Source organism: Microcebus murinus, chromosome 13, assembly GCF_040939455.1.
Source record: "Microcebus murinus isolate Inina chromosome 13, M.murinus_Inina_mat1.0, whole genome shotgun sequence".
Lineage (NCBI taxonomy): Eukaryota > Metazoa > Chordata > Mammalia > Primates > Cheirogaleidae > Microcebus > Microcebus murinus.
The window spans coordinates 67540621-67565587 of NC_134116.1; the positions used below are offsets into that span (position 1 = coordinate 67540621).

A 24967-nucleotide genomic window follows, 5' to 3' on the forward strand; every position below is an offset into this window, starting at 1 on the left:
CTTAAATACTTTTCATGATGTCAAATGAGACTTCAAAGGCCATAGCCATGAAATTACAAAATTACTTCCCCATATTTTGTTTAAGAACACAAAAACCAAACACAAAGAAATGTTCAAGAGAATCTGAAAACTGCCCCTTTTTTTCTTCCCTAAAATGTGGTCAAGAAGGATGAAAATGAAACAAGTACAAAGCAAGTATTTTTGTTGGATTTCATTTTCAAAGTTTCAAATCTTTCCAATTTTTTTTATGTTTTGCACCATTCCTCTCTTGTCAACTTTAGCCAAAGCCTTCTGAGCTGCAGTCATTTTGCTATGTACATTTCTATTGCTGATGATAACCTTTCCGTGACAACACAGCCACTTCTCTCTCTAGATCCCAAAGTGCTAAAAGAGCTTTTTCTTCTACTTCACTTTTTTTTTTTTTTTTTGCATTTTTCCCTTTTCTTGGGATTATCCTTCAGTATGTATAAGAGGTTGTCTTTGCATTTCTATTTAGTATTAAATAGCGGTGGCTTCATGCTAAAAATCTACTTGCAATCAAATGTTCATTAACTTACACGAAGTCTGCATAAGGGTGACTAGTCCACCTTGGCAGTAAAGACCAGATCAGATAATAAACCCTCGCCAATGCAGCAGGACAGGATTTCCTAATTATAGCAAGGTCTAGTCACACTGCTTCCTGGGACAAAGGATTAGTCACTCCAACTATGTTGTTTCCTCTGAACATGCATTACCCCTGGAAGGCCTGCAACTGTATCTACCTGGTGGGCAGGTGCTAGGACCCTGCAGGGACATCCTGCTGAGGAGTGTCATGATTTTACCAACAGTAACAGGATGGTGGTAGAAGCCTGGTCCTGAGGCCTGCATAAGCTCACGGCTCCAGAACCAGAACCAGTCATTGCAGACTACAGGAATTCTGGCACTTCGATAAAAGTCCTAGAAACCACTTCAATAACTTGGCCATTTGAGCACGTGCACACACACACACACAGACACATATAGGTTTTATTTATATTAAACACATGATATATTTTGAAGCAAAACAGGTGTAGTTATGACATACAAGTGGTAACAAGAGTTATTTTAGACATGGATTTAAGAGTGAATGGCTCCAAATTATTTGCATAATTAGATTCCTGGGAATACACTTCAATATCCAGCAAATATGTGGTAACCTAGTAAATAGATGAAAAAATTAGACCCTGTTAGTTTTTGAGAAATTCCCATGGGAAAGCAACAAAAGCTATTAAGTTCTGCAAATAATTCTATTACACACAGATATGTCACTCAGTGGCTAGATAAATATAAATTTACTAAGTGTTATGGCGGGCACACAGGAAGGAAGCAGGCACTTAATACAATTATAAAACACACAGCTCTTTGTCCAGGATAAAGCTTTCTTTGATAGACAAATGGGCTTTAAAAATAAGTATCTTGCCAAAAACTTGAATTCCTGAAGTCACAGTGAAAGATTCTGCTTTGTATTACTCTTTGCAATGTGCTTAGTTTTAGCTTATAGAGAAACTATCGTTTATTCTTACCAGCAATAAATTCCTTTCTATATTTTAAGTGATTTTTATTATAATGCTCTTGATTTTTAATGTTAATTTTTTAAAACTTACATTCTCGTTTTTCTTCTTTTCTAAGGTACAATACTAAAAATTCTTAAGTGTGAGGATGATCCAAACATTGGAAAAAAATAAATATCCATAGTAGAAATTCACTTGAAGTGTTTAAATAATTATATAATCTGCATAGGCAATATCTGGCTAATATTGTGCATGTAATAATTGTATGTTTTAAAACTTCTATGCTGTTAACATTTTTAACAGTTTCTTTTGGCTATTTATTTTATTGGAAAGTATTCAATTATCCAAAAGAACTTTAGTCATGTGATCTTTGACTTTTTATTCTTACTCAATTAAATCCTTAAAGGGATTTTTTTATATCTTAATGTCCATGTTGATCCTCCTCTGAGAGAGAAATCAAGGCACAGATTGTCATCATATTATCTAAGATGACATTTTTGATCTTTTGCATGAAGATCTTTTTTCTTTCCCTAAAAGCCTGAACATTTTATACAGAAGGGGATACTACACAATTGCTGGTTGGACTTACCAGTTTTTGGATGCATGAAAATGCTAACTATATCATGAAAATTGTAATGGTTTTAAAATAAAAAGGGAAGCATTACTGGAAGAATGAAAAATCTCAGAAAAAGAAAAAGCTAGTCCATTAAATTAAAAAAAAAATGAAAAGAAAGCAAAAGTAGATGTCATTGCTGGAGCAGTTCCTGTTGTTCTTTAGCAAAACAAAATATTGAAAAATAAAAAAAGCCAACAAATATCAGGGGAAAGAAACTTAATGCACTTGAAAGATAGGGAAGAAAGCAAAATTGTTTAAAAGTTTGCAAATTTAATATTCTGATTTTTCTTTCGATAAAATTAAACCAAGAGAGACTCACATTAGTATATATATATATATTTTTTACTCAGCTTAGTTCAAGAGAGAGAGAAATTCAGTTTTCTTTCTTTATTGAAAAGTTTTCTATGTAATCTTTTTGGTAGAAACTGTAGGAGAGTATCATCTTCTCCTATTTTCAAGTATTTTATCAAAATCAAAATAGCGACCAAAATCTCAAAGCCTTTTTGTTTGTTAGCATCAATGGATATGGAAAAGGGGAGAATGGACATTGAGGGATACTTTGGTCCTATGGATAATATTCCCTAAAAATTTCTATGTCATTACCCTACAATGCTGCAATCAATTCTAGGAAAATATCTTAGGGAAATATATTAACTATTGAACTAATGTTAAGGAAACTCCCACGATAGTATGTTTTCACAAATGATCTTTCCATTGACCTTCTTATAAATCTTTTATGAGCCATTTCAGTTAGAGTTATGCCTTTAAGGTTATCTCTTTCTAGAAATGAGATTGTTTGGTTGTTTTTATTTGCGCGTGCGTGCGTGTGTGTGTGTGTGTGTGTGTGTGTGTGTGTGTGTGGTGGGGGGGGAGCTGGGATAGCACTGGTATTTGTAGCTTCCTGCCAAATTACACATCTCTGAACCTTGCTAAGTTGAACTGACTGAACATTTGAGTCCCATTCATTTGCCATATGGTTAATGAAGACACTTGTTTTCATCCTTTTAGTATTGCCATCATGTCTAGAAAAATGAGAGTTTGAGAGACTGGTAACATGCCTATTTTCAGACTAATACAATTATGAAAATTTCCAAGTTTGTAGAACATTTGCATCATTAAAAATATTTTCTATTTCCTGTTAAAGGACCAAATTTCTACGTTAATATTAAATAAGTATTTTCAAAATAAGAGCAGAAATATTTCCAACTTTTAAGATCTAAATGTCATTATATTTAGCTCTATTGTTGGCACTTTACTTGACCTGGGAATACTTTAACTCTTAGCATTGATATATATAATAAAAGGCTTTCTGTGGTTTTCACACAGGTCTATTTCCATTTTAATGTTGACCTTGGAGTTGGAAAAGAACTGGGGGTAAGATGACTTGATGATGAAGCTCTTTTGTTGCTTATATATCTAAATCCCTTCATACTGAGTAGCAGGGTTCTAGTTGACCTTTACTCACATGGGTCAAACATTGAGGATGCTTGTGAGAGGGTGGACTTCAGAGGTGCTGATGATGTCGAAGGACCGGGAGAAGGGTTTACACCCCACTCTAGCAATAAAGTGGGGTTATCTTCCATCGCGAGGAAAAGAACAGGCAGTGCCACCCACGGTGCTACAACGTACTTCCTCCATGTAGGTTTGCAAAGAAGATCAATTCCATTAAATTACTGGCTTGAAATATTTTGTATTAGATTTGTATGCTCTATAACAGGCTGGGTTATTTTTGATGAAAAAGGGTAGACTCTACTGTTGGTGCCCTGGAGAGATTTTTAAGTTGTGTTTCACAGATATAATTATACCTCGTGTGTTCTCGGTCCAGGAGAGAATCTAATGAAAACTCTGACACTTCAGTCCAAATAAAGAGCCACATTCAACAATAACCTGCCCAAGGACAGGGAGAGTAGCTTGGTTTCTGTGTAATCTCTCAGACTGGCTAGTCTTAGGTGAGCAGTCAGTAAATAGTAACCGAGGCATAAGTGGGAATTCAAAGACCATCATTAAAATATACTTATCTATTTTAATGCTTCATGGTTCATATGCTTAGGCGAGCCCCTGGTGGCAATATTTATTTTTGGTTTTGTTTTATTATGTTATATCAACAAGATCTTCACTGGGGTTAGAGCTACTGAGTATCTATGGAGCTATTATTACTTATATACTATTCTGTATGGGGATGTATTGGATGTCTCTATGATGATGAGACCAGAATAGCTTTCTAAAAACAAAATATTGAAAATAAGGGTTTATTTTATTTTACAAAATATTTTTGCCTGATTTTTCCCACCATGAGTTTTTTAAAAATATTAATGTATATTAAATTACATATTTAGTAAACAGGTATTAGGAAAATGACGCAAATATCTAAGTATTTTATAGTTAAGAAAGCGATATGTGTCTATTTCCCACAGAGAGGTCTTTATTGAAGGAGATGAAGGGAGGGAAGGTGACAGAAGATAGAAAGAGAGGAGAGGAGGAGAAATGGGCAGGGGAGGAGAAATTTCTCTTTGTGATGAAAGAATAGACATATGTTGTATTTTATAAGCTCCCCAATCTACATACAGTAGCCTCATTAGAACACCCACTGTAGAGTGAAATTTGGCATAAAACTAGCCTGGCCCAAAGGCTCAAAGCAGACGTGTGGTGCTAATGCTCCAGGGATGACTCTGTTCACCGACAGAGACCTCCCACATTGCATGACGGTCAGACCCTGCAGCTCGTAATTGCTAGAATATCAGAAAGTTGACTGAGAATACTTACGCTAGCAGTCTACATATATTGAACCCAATGCTAAATGATAAAAAGTCCACACACTATTTGAAGCCGCTTAAGTCCCGTTCATCCCTATACAAAGTATGAGGTAGGCAAAGAAGTAGCGAAGCATCTGCCAGAAGGTAAAGCGAAAGAAAGGGAGATGCTTAAGAAAGTATCCCCATTTTGATAGGTGACTTCCCGGGCTATGGAGCACTTTCTATTTATGTAAGTCCTTGGGGGAGATCTTTGAGACATGGGTGTAAATCCTTCCACCCAGTGGAAGGATGGTACAGTCTATTTTTAAAAAGACTTTGAATATGTAGTGCAGAGCTGCCTAAAAGAAGAGAGGAAGGTATTACACTCTTTACCTCTCTCCCAGCACCAGTGTAGCTTTCTTATTCCTAATCAAGAGATGGCTGGTACTGACAGACACTAGATTAAGATGTGCACATAAGACCTGAGAAGTTTGCCCTCTGAAATTCTCCATTCCACCAGGATGTCTGGAGGGGCCAGGTCATGGCTGGGCATGAAATGGGACTCCAGGAAGCACTTGTGTGTTAATCTGTAGGCATCATTCTTTTTTTTCCTGACCTTATTTTTGTTTGAAATATGTTTGCTAGCTCTCAGAAGGCAGGTCAATAAAATACCGAAGTTTTCCCTTTCCAAGCAAAATTTCTGCCATTTGGGAAAAGCATATTTCTGCAGAAAGGCAAGGGGAGGCTTGCCATGCAAGCTCGCTCAAGTTCCGTGGCTTTGTGAGATGGGTGATGAGCAGGGCTACAGATTGCAGTTTTGGAGACTGACACGACCTCACTTGTACCAGTTTGCTGACCCAGGGGATGCCAGAGTGATGCCTTCTTGAATCAAAGAAGATGATCAATGATGCCGGCCACCTCCAAGACCATTTCTAGAATGACAATTGCAGAGATTCCCCTTGTTTAAACCAGATGCTGATTAGGAAGCTAATAAATTGTCCTAAGGGCGATGTAAGTTGTGAACGTTATTGTGTGATTATGCTATTCTGAGGGCTAACCTCATCTGTCATCTGTAAAAAATGTCTTTTTACTCTATAAAGATGTATAAGAGGCACTCTGGTTATACACATTATAGTAATAAATATCACTTTCTCCCTTCACCATCTGTGATGATGTTTCTGGTTATCATTTATGGTTTCAATACTGCAAACATCTAGGCTCAGTTCTTAGAGAACATTGTCTTGTAGTGACTCTAACTCTATGACACTTCTTTGTCATCCGGACATGACCAACCCTCTTATTTCCCACAAATGTTGAGCACCAATAAGGTAAACTACCTAGCTAGACCTCTACTATTACTTGCTACGTACCAAAACAGAGCAGTCTCTCTTACAAATCTCTTCCAGCATTAACATATTCTTTGGTTTAATTTAAAATTAAATAAGCAAATAAAACAAGGAGGGTCTGATGAGGATGAGAAGCAATTCAAATCCAAGTGAACAAATTCCCTTCCCTCTGTCTTTCCTTCCAATTTCACCTAAATAGTAGATAAGGTGATCTGTGGGTTGATCTACCCCTGGTCCTAATTCTATGCTGTCTTCACTTATTTGAAAACTTGTCGTAATAAACTGTGTTTCACCATTTTTCCAGACTACCAATTAAAACCTTCCTAGTAATAATCTGTTATATAATGAATAAACAATGTGGTAATTGCACCTTCAAAGTTCACACTAACATAGTAACAATAGACTCTTCTCCCACTTCTGAAAGAGTCTGTTAGCACCTTGCAATAGGTTCATCTCCACCATGTAGAGAATATGTTTAAAATAAGAAGTACATTCCTCATTGTCCATCTATGGCTTTGTGTACAAGTGAATACATTGTTGCTGCCTTCTGGGCATGAGGAAAGAGGTGGTCTTAATCTGTCCTTTGATGCATGAGAGAGTAGACAGAATTCAAACCAAAGTACAGTCACACAGTCAGGTCTTCTGAGTAGCTTCATCACTGAAGTCCCCAACTCTCTGCAAAGCTTGCCAGAAGTATCTGAGGTTCTGTTGTGGTCTTTTCTGAGGCACTTGAGGAAAAGGTTGAATTCCACCTGCAGTCATCAAACCTCTGAGCTGTCACTGTGGTGGCTCTGTGGGGGCATCATGGGCTGGCCGCTGCCAGAGCCCTTCTGCGTGTCCTTCCTCCTGAAACGCTCCTTGCTCTTGCACATCATCACTGCAATGATGGTGAGGCAGACGCCGAGTAATCCCACTGCGACGCCTCCCATCAAGGTGACCAGGCTGACCTCAGAGCCGGGACTGTCGAGCTCCCGGGGCAGGATGCCATCCGGAGGGACTCTCCCCTGGGGGACCTGCTTCTTGCCGGTGCAGTCCAGGGCAATGTGCTGGATGTTGGTTCCTCGGTTGTTTTCAGCACCAATTTCCCACGCCAACGGGGGCACGCTCCTGATCTCCCGCCTCTTCCGGCTCTTGGTGGTGGCTCGGGGCTTGCCTTGACCCACCAGAGAGTGGTACTCCACGCTTCTCTTGCCAATACCTCGATTGGTGTTGTCTTTTGACTTTACCGTGTAGATTGTGTGTATATACCATTCTCGGCCCAGAGCAACCTGGAAAACACAACTCCATTTGTTAGGGAATTAGATATACCCAATTTATGACTACTTGCAAGAGAAATTAAGGGCAGAGACAATAATAAATGATAATTTAGTCTACAGAATTAATTTACTTAATTAATTTGCTTTACTATTTTTGATTGAGTAGAATGTGCAAGGTTTTGTGTAAAGCATTCTATGAAAAATTCTATGCATCTCTTAAGGGAGCATGTACTTGGTAAATATCTGGTATTTATAGTCATAGGAGGTGAGAGCTGTAAATAATTTTAGATATTACACGACCTAGCTTATTCATTTTTAAAAAGAGCAAATAAGAATACAGAGAAATGAAGTGACTTTTTCAATGTTACTCAACTTGTTAGTGAAAGAGGCAGGACTGTAGCCCAAACCTTCTGAACCTCGGGACTCTTTGCCAGCGTGTCTTGAGGATTATTTATGTATAAGACTAAAGGGGGAAAATTAGTTTTCAGGCTTTTCCAAGCCCTGGGAAAAGGAGAGATTTTCTGATGATTCTTTGAAGTGTTCAGGATTTAGAGAGGCCATATGCTTTGAGAGTTAATGTTAAAAATGAAAACAAAAAAATCATACTTCTTGTTTGAAAAGATTCAAAGTAATAAATATGCCTTCTTAAGATTCCTTCCATAGCCTGAATAAGAATAACATATTTCTCCAGCCCATCTTGTCTGGATGATTCTTAACAAATGTCCTAAGGGTGCACTTGCTCTCTCAAAGATTTACATCTAAATTTGTTGCGTCTGCCCCAGCAGAGAAAAAGGTCCCTCTCCACCTTCTATCTCTGAGTCAGAATTTTCTATCTTGGTTTCTGAAATTTTTGAGAGTGGAGAATATTGTGTGCTGCGCACAATTGCTTTTCTGAGTCTAGCAGTTCACACAAGATCATTCTCATTAAGATGTTGATGAAAAGTCAACAGGAAGGAAGTTTTGAATGAGAAAAGCAAATGACCCAACTGTCAGACCTAAATTTATATTCTGGGCTGAATAAGAATCTCTAGTATACATAGTCTTAAAATAACATTAACATATTAATAAAATAATAAAAGGGGGAGTTTACAAAATACTATGTGCCCAGTATGGGGCTGTGTGGTTTACCTGCATTGACTTATTCATTGTTTCAATTAACTCTATGCAATATTGCCATTCCTGCCATTTAAACATGAGACATTTGAAGCAAAGAAATGTTCAATAACTTGCACGTGGTTACAAGGCCATTGCAAATGAGCTTGTTTTTGGCTTACCTGAAAGAGCGGTGTTGAGTCGACTTTAAATCCATCAGATCCAGGTTGATTCACTAAGAGAATGGCCTCAGGGTCATCTGCGGCCAGTTTGGCATTAAACAGGACATTCCCAAAGCTGGTGGCTTGTGTCTCTGGCTGGGCTTTGTCCTTCAAGCAATAAGAAAAATGATAATTGCTGTAGATAGTGCCAACTTTTGCAAGGACAGAATGTTTTCCTATTAGTTTTGTGCAAGTACAAATTCCCATAACAATGTTATCCTTTGGTTTAATTTAAAATGATGATATGGTTTTAAAATATAAGACAAAAAGGCTGAACTTTGAAAATGTATCTAGTTCATGGTTTGGGTTGAACCATCTTACCACAATTTTAAATCGATACAAGAGTGAAGGAGAGTCCGCCAGGCAGCCGTACTCTGCATTCGCCGGGCTGTACTTGGGGACATAGCCGTCCGCGCCCGTGCACAGGAACACCTTCTCTATGCTGCAGTGAAAGGAGTCCCCCAGATTCTGGACAGGATCCACCATAACACGGCCATAAATGATATCACCTGAAGCAGAGATGTGGCACTGTCAGTTCTGTGGTGTGGTGGGTGTATCAGTGTGACCCCCGCGGTTTATGACAATAATGACACAGAGATTATTTTCTGTGCTCCCTAAAGCTGCCATCAAGGGTTGAAGGTCTTTTTGTGTTAGCTTCGAGATCTGGTCCACTCTAAGGCCACCTTGCACACTAGCCACAAGTGACTGAAGATTTATGGAGTCTTAGGTACTTCGCCACCAGCGGGGATCATTTCAGGGTCTGGTCTACAATTTGACACTGATATATCCCATTGTGGTTACATTCCAGTTTACATAAGTAAATTAGTTGGTAAGATGGAAGCTAATGCAATACAGAATAACACTAAGGAAGACCACATCAATAAAAAGCCTAATTAGCTTTATTTCCTTTAGGAAACCCCCTGGTACTGCATCGTTTCTTTTCACAGCTATTCCTAAACCCCTACCATGTGTGCTAGGTATCCTGCCAGGTGTTGAGTAGGTACCATGGAACAAGACAAGCACAGTCTTTGCCTGTGAGGCATTTACGATCTCACGTAGCTGCAGCATTTGATTATACGCAAGCTGAAAAAACATTCAAGAAAAAAATCCAGACTTGTTCCAAAAGTCACTTAGTTAAGGGGGATAGAGGATATCTTTCTCAGCATATGAAAAACAAATCCAATTTCAATGACTTCCTACACCTCCCAAAGTACATAAAGACTCAGATATATTCTGAAATTCATGGAAGAAGCTATAATTTCCACCCCCCAACCAGAATACCAACAAAGCAAAGCACAACAGATTCACATGACAAACAGAGCAGCCCTCTCATTTGCAAAGTGATACCTTCTGCAAAAGCAACATCACTTTCTTGCCCAAATCCCATGGATCCATCAGACAACCAGAGACTCTTCTTTGAGAGTAGGTACATTTGGGTGTTCAAGCTAAACTCAGCTGCCACTGGATCACTGACCTAAAACCAAGTGTAAAAGCCTTTTTATGTATTGTTGGGAGTTCTGATGGTGCACAAACATAGAGTTCACAGACACACACACATTCTCTGTATACTAACATGTAGATACTAAACACTGCATTGTGATTTTGCCAACCAAGCCAACTTAGGGAATTGTGACATTGATTTTGTTACTCTTGTGAAGGCAAAACTGATGGAATTAAATCATTTTGTGAATGGGACTAAATAGCATTGCTTGAGCTCACTTCCACTGGTTTATAGGGCTGTGTAAGGACTTGTAAATATCACGGTAAGTGGAAGGCCAACATTTATCATAAGTTCTTCAACAAAGGGTAACATTACATTTTTTGTAATACACAATGGCGGTTAGGTACTTTGAGGGGGTTTTAAACTACCGGATTACATTCTCCTGTTGTTAAGAACAAGACAAAGAAGTACAGAAGTCTGGGGAAAATTCTCAAATCTCTAAAGCAGCAAACTTCAGGAGGAGACAAGATAAGATAAGATAAGAAAAAAATAACTCTGGCATACACGTGAATTACAGATTTTATATCCTGGACTAACAGCAGACAAAGGGCCATTCTTTCATCCTCCTTCCCTCCCTCACTTCTTTACTGCCTGACTTCCTTTTTTTCTCAGCATGCAAGAGCTATAGTCATCCATGTGTGAATGCTTTCTTTTTTTTCTTACTAATAAAGTAAACCATGACTTTAACAAAGTGAGATTCTGCGAGTCACAAGATAATGATGCTATGAGACACACCTGTTGGAAGCGGATGTCCAGGTCAAAGGTGACAGGCTCTCTGGGGTTGCAGGTGACGGGCAGGCGGTGCTCCTGATGGGGTGGGGTGGTACATGGCAACAGTTTTACTGTATAGGTCCCCGAGTAGTCACGCACCTTTGAGAGGAGAGGACATTTATACATTTCATTTAAAAATCTGAGGCCTCATCAGAAGGCAGCAGAAACAGAAAATTAAGTAAGAGTCTCAGTCACTTACTGCAAAGTCAGAGACAAAGCTCCATTGCTGTACCGGCTGGTTATAGGTTGGTTCACTCCTTATGAGGCGGAGGGAGAACGTCAGGCCCGGATGATTAGTTGACATGATCACTGAGCTTGTAAAGGACGCTAGGGTGAGTGCCAACAATGATAATGGAATAGTGGTTAAATTAAAAGAGTGCATAACAGGTTAGAGTTTTCAAAGTACCTTATCATACAATATTTGCTTTTGTTCTTTTTTTTTTTTTTTTTTTTTTTTTTGAGGCAGAGTATCACACTGTCACACTGTCACCCTGGGTAGAGTGCAGTGGTGTCAGCTCAGTGTAACCTCAAACTCCTGGGCTCAAGCCATCCTCCTGTTTCACCCACCCAGAGTGCTAGAATTACAGGCAGGGGCCACAGTGCCTGGCCTTGCTTTTATTCTTATAATAAGCCTGCAAAGTAGGCATGGTTGTATACTTATTCTTATTTTACAGACGAAGAAACTGGGCTGAGAGTGACTCTGTGACTTTCCCAAGATCACTTCTGATTCCTAATTCAGTGCTGTTTCTGCACTATAATTCTGTCGAAAGGTAATTGTACAGAAATGCTCAAATTGTTCAGGGATACTTTCCAGAAATCAGAGCAATAAAAAAAAAAAGCTGATGTGAATGCATTTATTGTGCACCAAAGCTATGAGCTGAACTTAAAATAGTCTATTAGTATCCACACAGCTGGGCAAACCCAATTTATGAATGGAATCTAATTTTAATTAGATTGCCTGCAATTGTGGCTAAACAAAGCTGCAGTTTATTAGAAAGGTAGACATGTGGAAGGAAACTGTAAAGACCAGGAAATCCTCATTTTCCAGAACTGTCAATTACAATAAAGCAAAATGATTTTTTTTTAGTTCTTTATTTCTTATAGTTCAGTTTCATAAAAATACAATGAAGCCTCTTTGTCTTCCTAAATACCCAGCCCTCTTCTCTGCTTTGTTAGAGCTCATGCCCAGAAAAAGGAAGGATATAAACACGGTGAGTGAAATACTTTCCCTTTCCAATCTAAGCTGGCACTCTGGTAAAACTTACAAACCAGATGAATAATATGGAAAGTCAAATAAAAAATAAATTGTTTCTAATGTCCTTTATTAAAAAGCAAAGTTTTTGACTGCTATCTTTTTTTTTTCTTTGTTTTTTTTTTTTTTATTTCGGCATATTATGGGGGTACAGATTTTAAGGTTTCAATAAATGCCCATTTCCCCCCCTCCCCCCAAAAGTCTGAGTCTCCATCATGACCATCCCCCAGATGGTACACATCTCACTCATTATGTATGTATATACCCACCCCCCTCCCCCCTCCCCCCTCCCACCTGCCCAATACCCTATTACTGTAGTACCTATGTGTCCACTTAGGGGCTACTCAGTTAATACCAGTTTGCTGGAGAATATATCTGGTGCTTGTTTTTCCATTCTTGGGATACTTCACTTAGTAGTATGGGTTCCAGCTCTAACCAGGAAAATATAAGATGTGCTATATCACCATTGTTTCTTAGAGCTGAATAGTACTCCATGGTATACATATACCACATTTTATTAATCCATTCTTGCATTGATGGGCACTTGGGCTGTTTCCACAGCCTTGCAATTATGAATTGTGCTGCTATAAACATTCGAGTGCAGGTGTCTTTTTTGTAGAGTGTCACTGGATCATTTGGGTAGATGCCCAGCAATGGGATTGCTGGATCAAATGGTAGATTCAGTTGTATCGCTTTAAGGTATCTCCATATTGCTTTCCACAGAGGTTGAACTAGTTTGCAGTCCCACCAGCAGTGTAGGAGTGTTCCTCTCTCTCCGCAACCACGCCAGCATTTATTGTTTGGAGATTTTTTGATAAAGGCCATTCTCACTGGGGTTAAGTGATATCTCATTGTGGTTTTGATTTGCATTTCCCTGATGATTAGAGATGTTGAGCATTTTTTCATATGTTTGTTGGCCATTCTTCTGTCTTCTTTAGAAAAGTTTCTGTTCAAGTCCTTTGCCCACTTTTTAATGGGGTTATTTGATTTTTTCTTCCTGATTTTTGTGAGTTCTAAGTATATTCTAGTTATCAGTCCCTTATCGGATGCATAGGATGCAAAAATTTTCTCCCATTCTGTAGGTTGTCTGTTTACTTTCATGACTATTTCTTTGGCTGTGCAGAAGCTTTGTAGTTTGATCATGTCCCATTTATTTATTTTTGTTGCTGCTGTGATTGCCTTTGGGGACTTCTTCATAAACTCTTTGCCCAGGCCGATGTCTAGGAGAGTGTTTCCAACTTTTTCGTCTAGAGTTCTAATAGTTTCATACCTTAGGTTTAAGTCTGTTATCCAGCGTGAGTTGGTTTTTGTGAGAGGTGAAAGGTGTGGGTCCTGTTTTAGCCTTCTACAGGTGGCTATCCAGTTTTCCCAGCACCATTTATTGAAAAGGGATTCTTTTCCCCAGCGTATGTTTTTGTCTGCTTTGTCAAAGATTTTTAGATGGCTATATGAGGATGGTTATATATCAGGATTCTCACATCTGTTCCACTGGTCAATATTCCTATTTTTGTGCCAATACCATATTGATTTAATTACTACAGCTTTGTAGTATAGTTTGATATCTGGCATATTAATGCCTCCCATTTTGTTTTTGTTGCCTAGAATTGCTCTTGATATTCGGGGTCTTCTTTGGTTCCATACGAAGCATAAAATTATTTTTTCTATATCTGTGAAGAATGCTGATGGGATTTTAATAGGTATTGCATTGAATCTGTAGATCAGTTTGGGTAGTATAGACATTTTGATGATATTGAGTCTGCCGATCCACGAGCATGGTATGGATTTCCATCTGTTTACATCCTCTGCTATTTCCTTCCTCAGTGTTTCATAGTTCTCCCTGTAGAGGTCTTTTACATCCTTGGTTAAGTATATTCCTAGGTACTTTAATTTCTTTGTTGCTATTGTGAAGGGAATTGAGTCTTTGACAGTCCATCAGTTAGTAACCAACACTGCATAGTCACTACTTATTAACATAATTAAACACATCTGAGATGTATGAAAGTGGAGTGCCGCTTGTGACTCTATTAGAAAGGGTTCTCACAATACCTCTGTAAAAGCTGTGAACAGGGAAGTGCTTGCTGAATCAATCACCGAAATTCAATTTTTTTTTTTTTTTGTGCAATGGAAGCAAAGCAGAGAAAGGGATTGCTATTGCTGTGCTTTTTAATGGAAGGAAAACTCCACTTAAAATGAACTCAATAGGGTTTCCTTTTAAATTTACTCTAATTATTTTGCATTTTCTCTAAAATTCTTCATAATGATAATTCTGTGGATTACAAGATGAAGCTGAGCAATTATCAAGCCGTGGTGGAGATAATTGCACATATATAATCCATTTGAAATTAAGGGCTTCAAAGGTAACAAGGAAGCGTGCTGAAACACGCGTGCGTAAGGAAAACCTAGATCCTTGTAGTGTGGGGAGGGGCTGTTCATAGACAACGGGACTTACCCGGATGTGACAGCACAAACAAGCCGTGGAAGTGAGCCTTGGTCTTGAAGTGCACCGCCAGGCGCCCCTCCTCACCGATGCGCATGCTGGTTGGGTAGAGGGAACCTAAGGTGGGGAGAGCACGCAGAGGGGAAATGTGAGTGGCCAGAGATCCCTAATGTACAGAGATTCCTTCCAAAAGAGAATGCAGATCTGTCTTGTCTTTAAGCATTCTAGGCAAAGGGTATTATCAGAAGAATTCTGAATAATAAGAGAGGCAGAAGTATTTTCATTGTCTCTTGTAAAGAGAAAAGGTGCCTAAGTGGGAGGCAAAATGAATTAGGTAGACTGAGTGAGGTCACTCACTCAGATCAGAAATACACAGATCGATTGCAATAGACTAAGTCCAACCCCCCACAAAGCTTTAGTTTCCAAAAAAGGAAGCTGTAAATTGAGAGACATGACAAATGAATTTGGCAAAATTGTGGAGATTTGGATGTGTAAGCAGAAATGGGTTTGAGTTTTTTAGAATCATTAATATTTTAAATTTTATAAACTTAAAGAAAACTCTGGGGCTTTCCCAAGAAACTCAAGTTTGACCAAATTTAGTTCCAGAGATCAAGAGAAGATCAAGAGATTCTCATGTAGAAGTTGAGAACCACAAAAAAGACCCTCATTAAGGGTCACCTAAATATACATCTGTTAAGACAAGATACAGAATCAAAACATTTGAAATAATCTGGAATGTTTATTCAGGGTGATCGTGTTACCTGTCACATAGCTTTAAGGTAATTTTAATCTGTTTAAGACCTTAGATTTATATTTGAGATGCACTATCAACTCTATTTTCCTTCTGGCTAGTAAAATGTAATGCTGGCATGATGCTATGACATTCATGGATCTGGAACAGTAATATATGTCTGAAAAGAAAAAGTACTGATTCTATTAATGGACTAATTCGCTTTATGTTTGTGGATTTTGAGTTATGATTCTGACATGGAGATTGAAACAAAGTTTTGCAGATGTTCATCCGCCCAATAGTTAGTGGCACTCACAACCAGTGTTTCAAGACATTCAGCTAAAGTATTCCGGAATAACAGTCTTTTAAAAGAGAAAGAGATACTAGAAGTTTTATCTATCATTCAGAGGAAATTAAGTCCCCAAAAGATTAAACAATGTGCTTGAGATCACACAGCTAGTTAGTTGTAGAGTCAGAACTAAAATTTAGGACATAATTATTTATACTAGACTTTAAAATACATCTTTCATTTTCAGAAAGAAAAATGTGACTTTTTCCCTTGGGGTCATTCCTCATTTTCGATTGGAACTTCCTTTATTCATTTTCTAGAACCCAGGGAAATATACACATTGTGTTATGTAACACATACATGATTAATCACCTAAGATAGACTACAACAGTAAAATATCCATGAAATGTAGAAAGTTACATTTAACAGTTACATACTGGGCAAAATTTGAGGCATTGATACGATTTAGTTAAAATAAAGCTTTTCTTTTTTCTTGTTTTATTTCGGCAGATTATGGGGTACAGATTTTAAGGTTTCAATAAATGCCCTTTCCTCCCCTCTCCCCCACAAGTCTGAGTTTCCAGCACAAGGGTGAAATCATCTTATTATTAGATAGAAAAAGAAAATATATTGAAAGTTGTTTCTATTATTTTTAGCTACAGTAAAAAAAAAAAATCCTCTGAAGTAATTTAAGCAGGTAAGAAAACGAGTTTTCTAAGTCTTATTAACCCACCTTGGAGTTCTGCTTCCGGGGGGCTGCCAATCCCGTCGTTCCACAAGATGGCAGTGTCGTACACAAAAGTCAGACGAAGCTCTGATTTCAAGTCAAAATGCTGCCAGCCTCCTACCCCCACGGGGGAATGGAACACGTAGGAAACATACAGAGGGACTCGAAGGGTCACATAGGACTGCACTAGGTTTAGGACCTAAAACAATAAAATTGTATCTATCAACACCATCCAATGTTAGCTAAATGAGCCTAATTTTGTACAAGCCATTTTCTGCTTTCACTTAATGACTGAGGAAAGAAAATGATAGCATGTTATAATACTTTTCCCCCTCACTTAATTTCGGATCAATTAAATAGCTACTACCTACCTCCATTTAAAACAAAGAGTATGTACCAGAAATCCTTAAGATAAACTGCATTATTTTGAGCATACTATACTTACACAGCCCCTTTAATTTTTAACAGTTTTATTAAGATATACCATATAATTCACCTATTTAAAGTGAACAATTCAATGGTTTTTTGTATATTCAAGGAGTTGTGCAACCATCCCCACAATCAATTTTAGAACATTTTTATCACCTCTAAAAGGAACCCTGTGCCCATTAGCAGTCACTTATTCCCTCCTCCCTTGGCAACCACTGTGTCTCCATGTATTTGTCTATTCTGGACATATCACATAAATAGAACCATATATGTGATCTTCTTTGACTTAATATAATGTTTTCAAGGAGCATCCATGATGTGGAATGTATCAATACTTCATTCCCTATTATTACTGAATAGCAGCTCATTGTATTCACAAATTATATCTTATTTATCTTATTTATTATCATCAGTTGATGGTCATTTGGGTTGTTTCCAGTTCTTTTCTATTATAAAAATACTATTATGAGCTATTTTTTCATTACATACAGAAGATAAGGCAGGAAAGATCTGGGAGCAAATATGCTTAGTAATGACATTAGCATTGAGATATTTACAATAGCTCAAGAATCGTTAGTTGAAATGAAGTGTCTCACTTTGAATTTTAAACTTTTCTCCGTCAGATTTTTAGCAGATGGGTTGGGGGTAGTGGAGGGTAAACTATCTATTGAGTGCCCCCTATGTTTCAGACATTATTCCAGTTTCCCCAAAATGCTATTTATTATAATATTTTCACTCTCCCCCCATAATTATATTTATGTAATATGTATGCATGGATAGTTGGGTGGATGGATGGATGGATGGATAAATGGATGATGGATAGAAAGAGAAAGAGATAGGATATTTAAGCCTCAAAGAAATAAAACAAATTTCCCACCAGAATTCTCGAAACCTCCTAAGTGGCCCTGCCAAGATTAGAACCTAGCTTTCAACCCATGTTTTTTCTACTCTATCACACGTCATCGTATTCCAAACAAAGCTGAGGGCAGTCCTAAGATCACCTCACAAAGGTTATCATATTTAATTCTCAAAATAGCTCTGCAGAATAGTAAGTGTATACAGCTAGCCTTTTCTACATAAGAGAAAAGAAAGGACTTCAGTTGGATCACACTCCTTACAAGTTCAAGTCAGGCTGTCTGATAACAGTCTAGTTCTTTCTTCCACACTGAGATGACAACAGGAATTATATACATGAGTCAGCAAATCATTGAAATCATGAGAGCTATAATTTCTCACATTATCATAGAGTTAAAAGTAAACTCCTCAAGTCACAAAAATAACAACCTCAATCCCTAATAAAATACAGACAAAGAGAACCTTCAACTAAATAAGTTATTTGATTTCATCCGTGTAGTAGCTAGCACTTCCCATTACCTGCTAACCTGGTCAGCAGGTGAGGTGCCTAGCAATAAAAGTCCTTTGAGATAGTATTTTCTAAGGGTGGCTATTATTACTGTCATTGAGCAATTGATTTTAAAGTTCAGTGTTAACACTTTTGGGAAGGTGATTAAGTCAATCCAAATGCCATGGGTAATTAGGATTAATATTTTGTCTTGTCATTTTAATAAACCATGATTTTTTTAAAAAATAGGCTCTAGGCATGGATTTTCAATTAAACTTTGTAGGTGCTAAGAATAATTGTTGCCAATATTATATTTTATCCATCAAATGTTATTAAGCTATTTTGGAATGAATTACTAATTCACTTCCTATGAATAAATTATTTGGGGTATAGCTCCCTGAATAATTCTTACTTGATTTCATTTGATTCTTGTGGGAAACTAGAGTTTGATCAGTTCTGGACACAGAATCTGCATCTTATTGCATTTTCTTATTACCTATGGCCAGATCTTCTCTCTGTGTACTTAGAATCTTTGCCTAGACTCACATGGGTCCTCAAACTATAGCCCGCAGGCCACATGCGGCCCGCTGAGGACATTTATCTGGCCCGCTGGGTGTTTTTGCTGCTGCTGCCTATCCTGCTTAGCAGCCGACTCATCCCGGGCCCACAGTGCGCATGTGTGGAATGTGTGCCGCACTCTCCAATGGCCCTCCAACGGTCTGAGGGACAGTGAACTGGCCCCCTGTTTAAAAAATTTGAGGACCCCTGGGAGGAACTAGAGCCTACATGGGAATCACCTGGACCATTCAGGTAACCTCCCTGTTTATTTCTTCCAAATTGGAGAACACAATGCAACCAATCTTACTTTTACATGCTATCTGAAAAAGCACTTCATTTTCTTTCAGCCTGTACTACAAGACTTTTTGAAAGCATTTGTTCATACTAAAAGAAATGTATATGAAGTCATAAAGAAACTGAGACACAATGAGTGATTTTATGTTCTTACTGATGTTCGAAGTTTCAATAAAGGCAAACAACACTTTAAATTCCATATTTAAAAGGAAAGTGTAAAATGCAAATGACATCGAAAACAGAACCCACTGTCAAATTTATACTATTAATACTACTACTAAATGGCGAGTACATATTTGGGGAGGGTGTTATCTGCTTTAGGGACATAGAAAGGCCTCTAATCTGTGTGCAAGATGGGTAGGGAAGGGGAAGAATAGGAAGAAAGATGAGTAGCCCAAAAGAAAAATTATAATATTGTTGATGGTGGAAACTAGTGTTAAGGAAAATTGCAGTAGATTTAATTCTTCACTTCTTTTGGCCATATAGTTGTAGCTATCCAATTTATGCATCATCTTAGTGCTGTTTTAAAATTTCTATAGAAGTAGGCAGTATATATACATATACAGTAGTGAAAACTAATCTAGATTTTTCTTGTTCCTTTGCAACTTTCACTTGAATATGGGTGTATTTTACATTTGGAGAACTTAAGCCATGGAGAATGTAATTGGCTTGCCTAAGATTATTCAGTACAATCAGACTAATGCCCAAGTATCTACACCAGCACCATTCAATACAAATATAATGTGAGCCCACATATGTCATTTTGAATTTTCTCACAGCCACATTTTAAAAAGTAAAAAGAAACAGGTGAAATCAATCTGAATAATACAGTTTACTTACCTCGATATATACTAATATATAATCAATATAAAATAATTTTTGATAGGATATTATTATTATTTTTTATATATTATTATATATTATATAATTATATATATTATTTATATATCTTACATATATAAATAATATATATATAATTTATATATATATAATTTATATAATTTTATATATATAAAATTTTATATATATATAAAAAATATATATAATTTTATATATATATAATTTATATAATTTTTATATATATATAATTTATATATTATTTATATATTATTTTTTTGTACTAAATCTCTAAATTCTGGTGTGTATTGTAATGTACAACACATATCAATTCTGACTAGTCCCATTTTGAGTGCTCAACAGCCACACATGGCTAGAGGGTGGACTGTCCTACCCAATGTCTTTCAAGTAGACCACATAGATTGAAAAAAATAATCAAATAAAAATATTTTACCATCATGCATACACCCCACTTTCATGTGGGATATGTGGCTTGTATTTACTTCAAAGATTGAACACTGGGCCAGAGCTCTTGGAATTTTATCTGAGGGCCACCCCTGGGTAGGAATTTCCCACTGGTTGAAACGTCTTTGCTGTTGCTGCTTTTGTTGCCAGGCACGTGCCTGTAACATCAAGATGGTGGTGTTTGTGAACAGGTAAGGAAGGCTCGTGGATCTCAATAGCTTGAAGTTTCAATACAGAGTGTACTTAGCTACTCAGTTGAGGTCATTGTTTTAACAAGTTAGAATTTTTAGCCAACTTCTCCAAGCAGCCTCAGATTACATATCCAGGGACATTTGGGAGGAAGAGACCTTGGCTTTTGTCCAATTACAAACCTTTCGGAAGGTCTGTAGTATTACAGAGGCAGTATCCCAGCAGATGCTGGGATGAGGGCAATATTTGTCCCCAAATTCTTTAGAATTAAGAACAAATCTATGGGATAAGGCAAGATGAGAAATAATCTACATGACTAACAATAGAAGGATGGTTAAGTAAATTATGATGGCACACTCATGGGTGAAAATATCATGTAGCCATCAAAAGACATGTATCTGAAGAATTTTCCTTGTCAGGGGAAATGCTCACATGTTAAGTAAAAACAGTAGTATATAAAATGTTATAAATAATATTATGCTACTACTTTAAAATGTATATGGATATTGAAAAGAGGTTAGAAAATATGTCAGTATACAGTGATAGTGTGATAATGGATGAGATGTTTTTTCTTTTTCTACACTTCTTTAGTTCCCTCCATTTCCATGGTGATTTCATCACTTTCATTAAAAAAATACATTAGTAAAAATTGAATTGGTAAATTTGACAAAATAGAAAACAACATACTTCATGAAAATTCTACATTTTGGATTTCTCCTGCTATTAATAATTCTTGACAAATGATTGAGAATGGCTTACATATAGAAGAGAATCAGTGTACTAAGTGTAAGGGAATGAGATGGAAAAAGACGACTTCTAAAGTACATTCTAGACTCAAAGTTCCATATTTCTAAATCAAACACACAGTAAAAAGGAGGCAATTTTTTTCTTCAAACAGAGCAAGTAAGAAAAAACACTTACTTACTTTTCCAAAATCATACTATGTCTTCCAAGTACAATACAATTTCATGTTTTAAGAGCAAACTGTAATTTGGGTTGCATTTCGGCAGCTTATTTATGCACATTGAACCACAGTATCAGTTGTTGTTTACCTAACAAGATGAGAGAGTTGAGATTCTGATCTTGCAATCCAGCTAGCCTAGGTGATAAAAGGTGAAATGAACTACAGTGTTTTATTTTTTAAAGAAATTGTTTTCAAGACCAAAAAAACACCAAAATATTCAATAGTTTTAAAAACTTATTTTTAAAAGCTTTATAACCATTTTGCATCAAAAGTGTCTTTCGTTGTATATCCAAACAACTTTAAATTTTATTTATAAAACACGTGTTGTATGTAAAGGTGGAGTAGAATAATTTATTTAGTCTCTATTTTACTTTTCCTACTATTTATTTGCTTTTATATTTTGGAAAGTAACTATTGAAGACAATTTTAGAGTCAAATATCATTAGAGAAATTCCAAATTTCTTTTTCTTGGCATGTAACATTCTTCACTTTTATAAAAGTGATGGCGTGACTCTTACAACTCTATTTTGTTGATGTGTAAGCTTCCTATCTGGTGTCCCCACCAGGTACCTGATAAGGTCCCTGGCACCGAGCAGGTGTTCATTAAATATTTCTTTAATGAATAAATGTACAAATGAATAAGATATTAGAGCAGATATGGTGTTAGCATCAGCTGAAGCTAGGTGTGGTCAAAGGCATAAAGCTTGATCAAACTTCCTTGCTGTTAACAGAAAACTATTCTGGGTTTTTCAGGTGATTACTTTGGCAACTCTTTCTTGTAAGTTAAATAATTTGAACTGGGAAGTTGGAGAAGGCAGAAAACCCTTTCAGTGTGTGTTAGAAACAGATTTTCAATCACAAAGAAAAATGCAGGGACTTGGCAATATTTCGTGGTGGTAGCTTTAGCTACTAAGAACACATAAAGAAAGGAAAAAATCGATTCTCCATCATTTTGTTCCTGGCAGAAGCAATTACTAGTTAATAAAATGTGTTTGCACAGTGATTACCTTGATTTAAGATGCCAAGTCTGGGAAAGGATGTGAAAAGGGAAAGTAATGTCTGCTAGGAGCCTGGCCAGGACTCTGTGGACTGCAGAGGACAAACTGACCTGGCCCAGCCTTGGCTTCCCACAGGTGCTGTTCACAGGGGTGGCTGACAAAACCAAGAAGCCTCTTTGAAGCACGTGTAGCCCATGCAGCCCATGCTGATGGTTCACTTTTATTTTTGCCAGCTTCCCCATTCTAAATGCATAAATGGAAAAGTGTGGAAGACTCTCATGACATTCTAAAGCAGAATCTATTTACCAAGCGTTTAGTTTGCTTTCCTTCAGGTGTCATCTCATGAAATATGTTTGCATTCAAAATTGATCTGCCTGTACTCAGATGAAGCTGTAGACCATTGTTGTTAGAATGTGGATTGACATTGTTTTACCAGCAATGGGTGTGGATGTAATCTGGCACATATTTTCATGATTGCTGTTGGACAGCATTCTTGTACCAAGAACAAAGAAAAGAGTTCATTTGGCTTTCTTGCAATTGCATCTGCGACCATATCCACTCCTCATATTCACCCACTCAATTTAATGCCCAGAGAAGCATTATGATGTGTTAAGAGCATGGGTTTACAAGTTATTTGAATTTTCTTTGCTTTAGCTTTCTAATCTGTAAAAAGGGAACAAAGATAGTGCTTATCTCACAGGGTTGTTGTGAGGACAGAATGAGTGGAAATATATAAAGTATTTAGAAGAATGGCAGGCACATAGTAAATACTCAACGTTAGCTATTACTGTTATTCTTACCATTATTGTTATTGTTAGTACTATTATTAGATATTTTTCTTCTTCTCTAGATCCCAAAACTAATAGAATAAAATATCTCAGAGGATTAACTTGCTTCTACTTTACATTTTCTTGTTGTTCACCTATATTTAAATAATGTGAATGTGTGTTGGGGGAAGATATAGGAGAATATCAATAGCTAGGGAGAAGTAAAGGTACAAAACCAAGGATTAAAGTAGGGGAAATGGAATGGCCATCTGTGATGGTTAATTTAGGTTGTCAACTTGAACAGATTAAGGAATCCCCATACAACTGGTAAAGCATTATTTCTGGGTATATCTGTGAGGGTGTTTCCAGAGAGATCAATGTTCAATTAGTGGACTGAGCAAGGAAAATCTGTCTTCACCCAATGTGGATGGGCATCATACAACTGGCTGAGGCCTGGATAGAAAAAAAGACAGATTAAAATAGAAAAAGAAAAAGAATTTTCCCTCTGTCTTTTTTTTTTTTTTTTGAGACAAGGTTTTGCTCTGCCTCCCGGGCTAGAGTTCAGTGATGTCATCACAGCTCACTGCAACCTCAAACTTCTGGGCTCAACAGATCCTTCCACCTTAGCCTCCTGCATAGCTAGGACTACAGGTGCACACAACCATGCCCAGTTTATATATATATATATATATTTTTTTTTTTTTTTTTTTTTTTCAGAGACAGGGTCTTGCTATGTTGCTTAGGTTGGTCTTGAACTCTTGGCCTCAAGCAATCCTCCCTCTTGGCCTCCCAAAGTGCTAGGATTACAGGCCTGAGCCACTGTGCCAGGCCTCTCTCTCTTTCTTCTGGAGCTGGGACAAACTTCTTTTCCTGCCCTTGGACAATAGAACTCCAGTTTCTATGGCTTTTGGACTTTGAGACTTGCAGCAGCTGCCACCCACCCAAGTTCTTGGGCCTTTGGCCTAGGATAGAGAGTTAAACCATGGGCTTCCCCGGTTTTCAGGCCTTTGGACTTGGGCTGAGCCACCTTACTGACTTCCTCCGTTCTCCAGAATGCAGACAGCCTGTCGTGGGACTGCTCAGCCTGCATAATCTTGTGAGTGGATTCCTGTAATAAATCCTGTATATCTGTGTGTCTATTCTATTGGTTCTGTCTCTCTGGAGAACCCTGACTAATGTACCGTCTCTAAGCTTCACTCTAAGAGAATAAGCAACATGTTTTATTATATCATATTACCGTTTAGTTTACACCGAGGATTTTAGAATTTTATAACAAGGTCCTGAAATCTCAATGATTTATACTGAATCTGGTCACCTCTGTGATGTTGATCATCATGGTTATGCTATTAAGCTTATTTTTGAAAATACAAAAGCAGAAAAATCTTCTCAGAAGAAATTGTCCATCTTACAAGTTGTCCATCTTACTTTAAAAGGTAACATATATTGTTTTTGCAGTTTTTAGTAGTTTCATTTATATTGTCTACCGAACAAAATGGATGATGTTAAGCCAGGCATGGGGGCAATTATTAAAACAAGGATGAATGTTTTCTAATAAGGTTTAGTATAAAGAAAAAAGGTAACACTAACTAGTTAAGATTTGGATGGTGCAGTAATTCTTACACAGC

At 37.3% G+C, this 24967-nt stretch overlaps 1 protein-coding gene across 1 annotated transcript in view; it reads right to left on the reverse strand.

The window, feature by feature from the left end:
* Positions 1 to 1054: 1054 nt before the first annotated feature.
* FREM2 (FRAS1 related extracellular matrix 2) overlaps positions 1055 to 24967 on the reverse strand; it is a 165314-nt gene continuing 141401 nt past the window's right edge. Inside the window, exons 17-24 of the mRNA XM_020290416.2 lie at positions 16506 to 16698; positions 14766 to 14870; positions 11264 to 11391; positions 11029 to 11163; positions 10140 to 10266; positions 9114 to 9301; positions 8754 to 8900; positions 1055 to 7491 (exon numbers count right to left, since the gene is read on the reverse strand). Coding sequence (XP_020146005.2) covers positions 6985 to 7491; positions 8754 to 8900; positions 9114 to 9301; positions 10140 to 10266; positions 11029 to 11163; positions 11264 to 11391; positions 14766 to 14870; positions 16506 to 16698 — 1530 coding nt within the window. The 3' untranslated portion in view covers positions 1055 to 6984. The remainder of the gene's footprint in view (positions 7492 to 8753; positions 8901 to 9113; positions 9302 to 10139; positions 10267 to 11028; positions 11164 to 11263; positions 11392 to 14765; positions 14871 to 16505; positions 16699 to 24967) is intronic.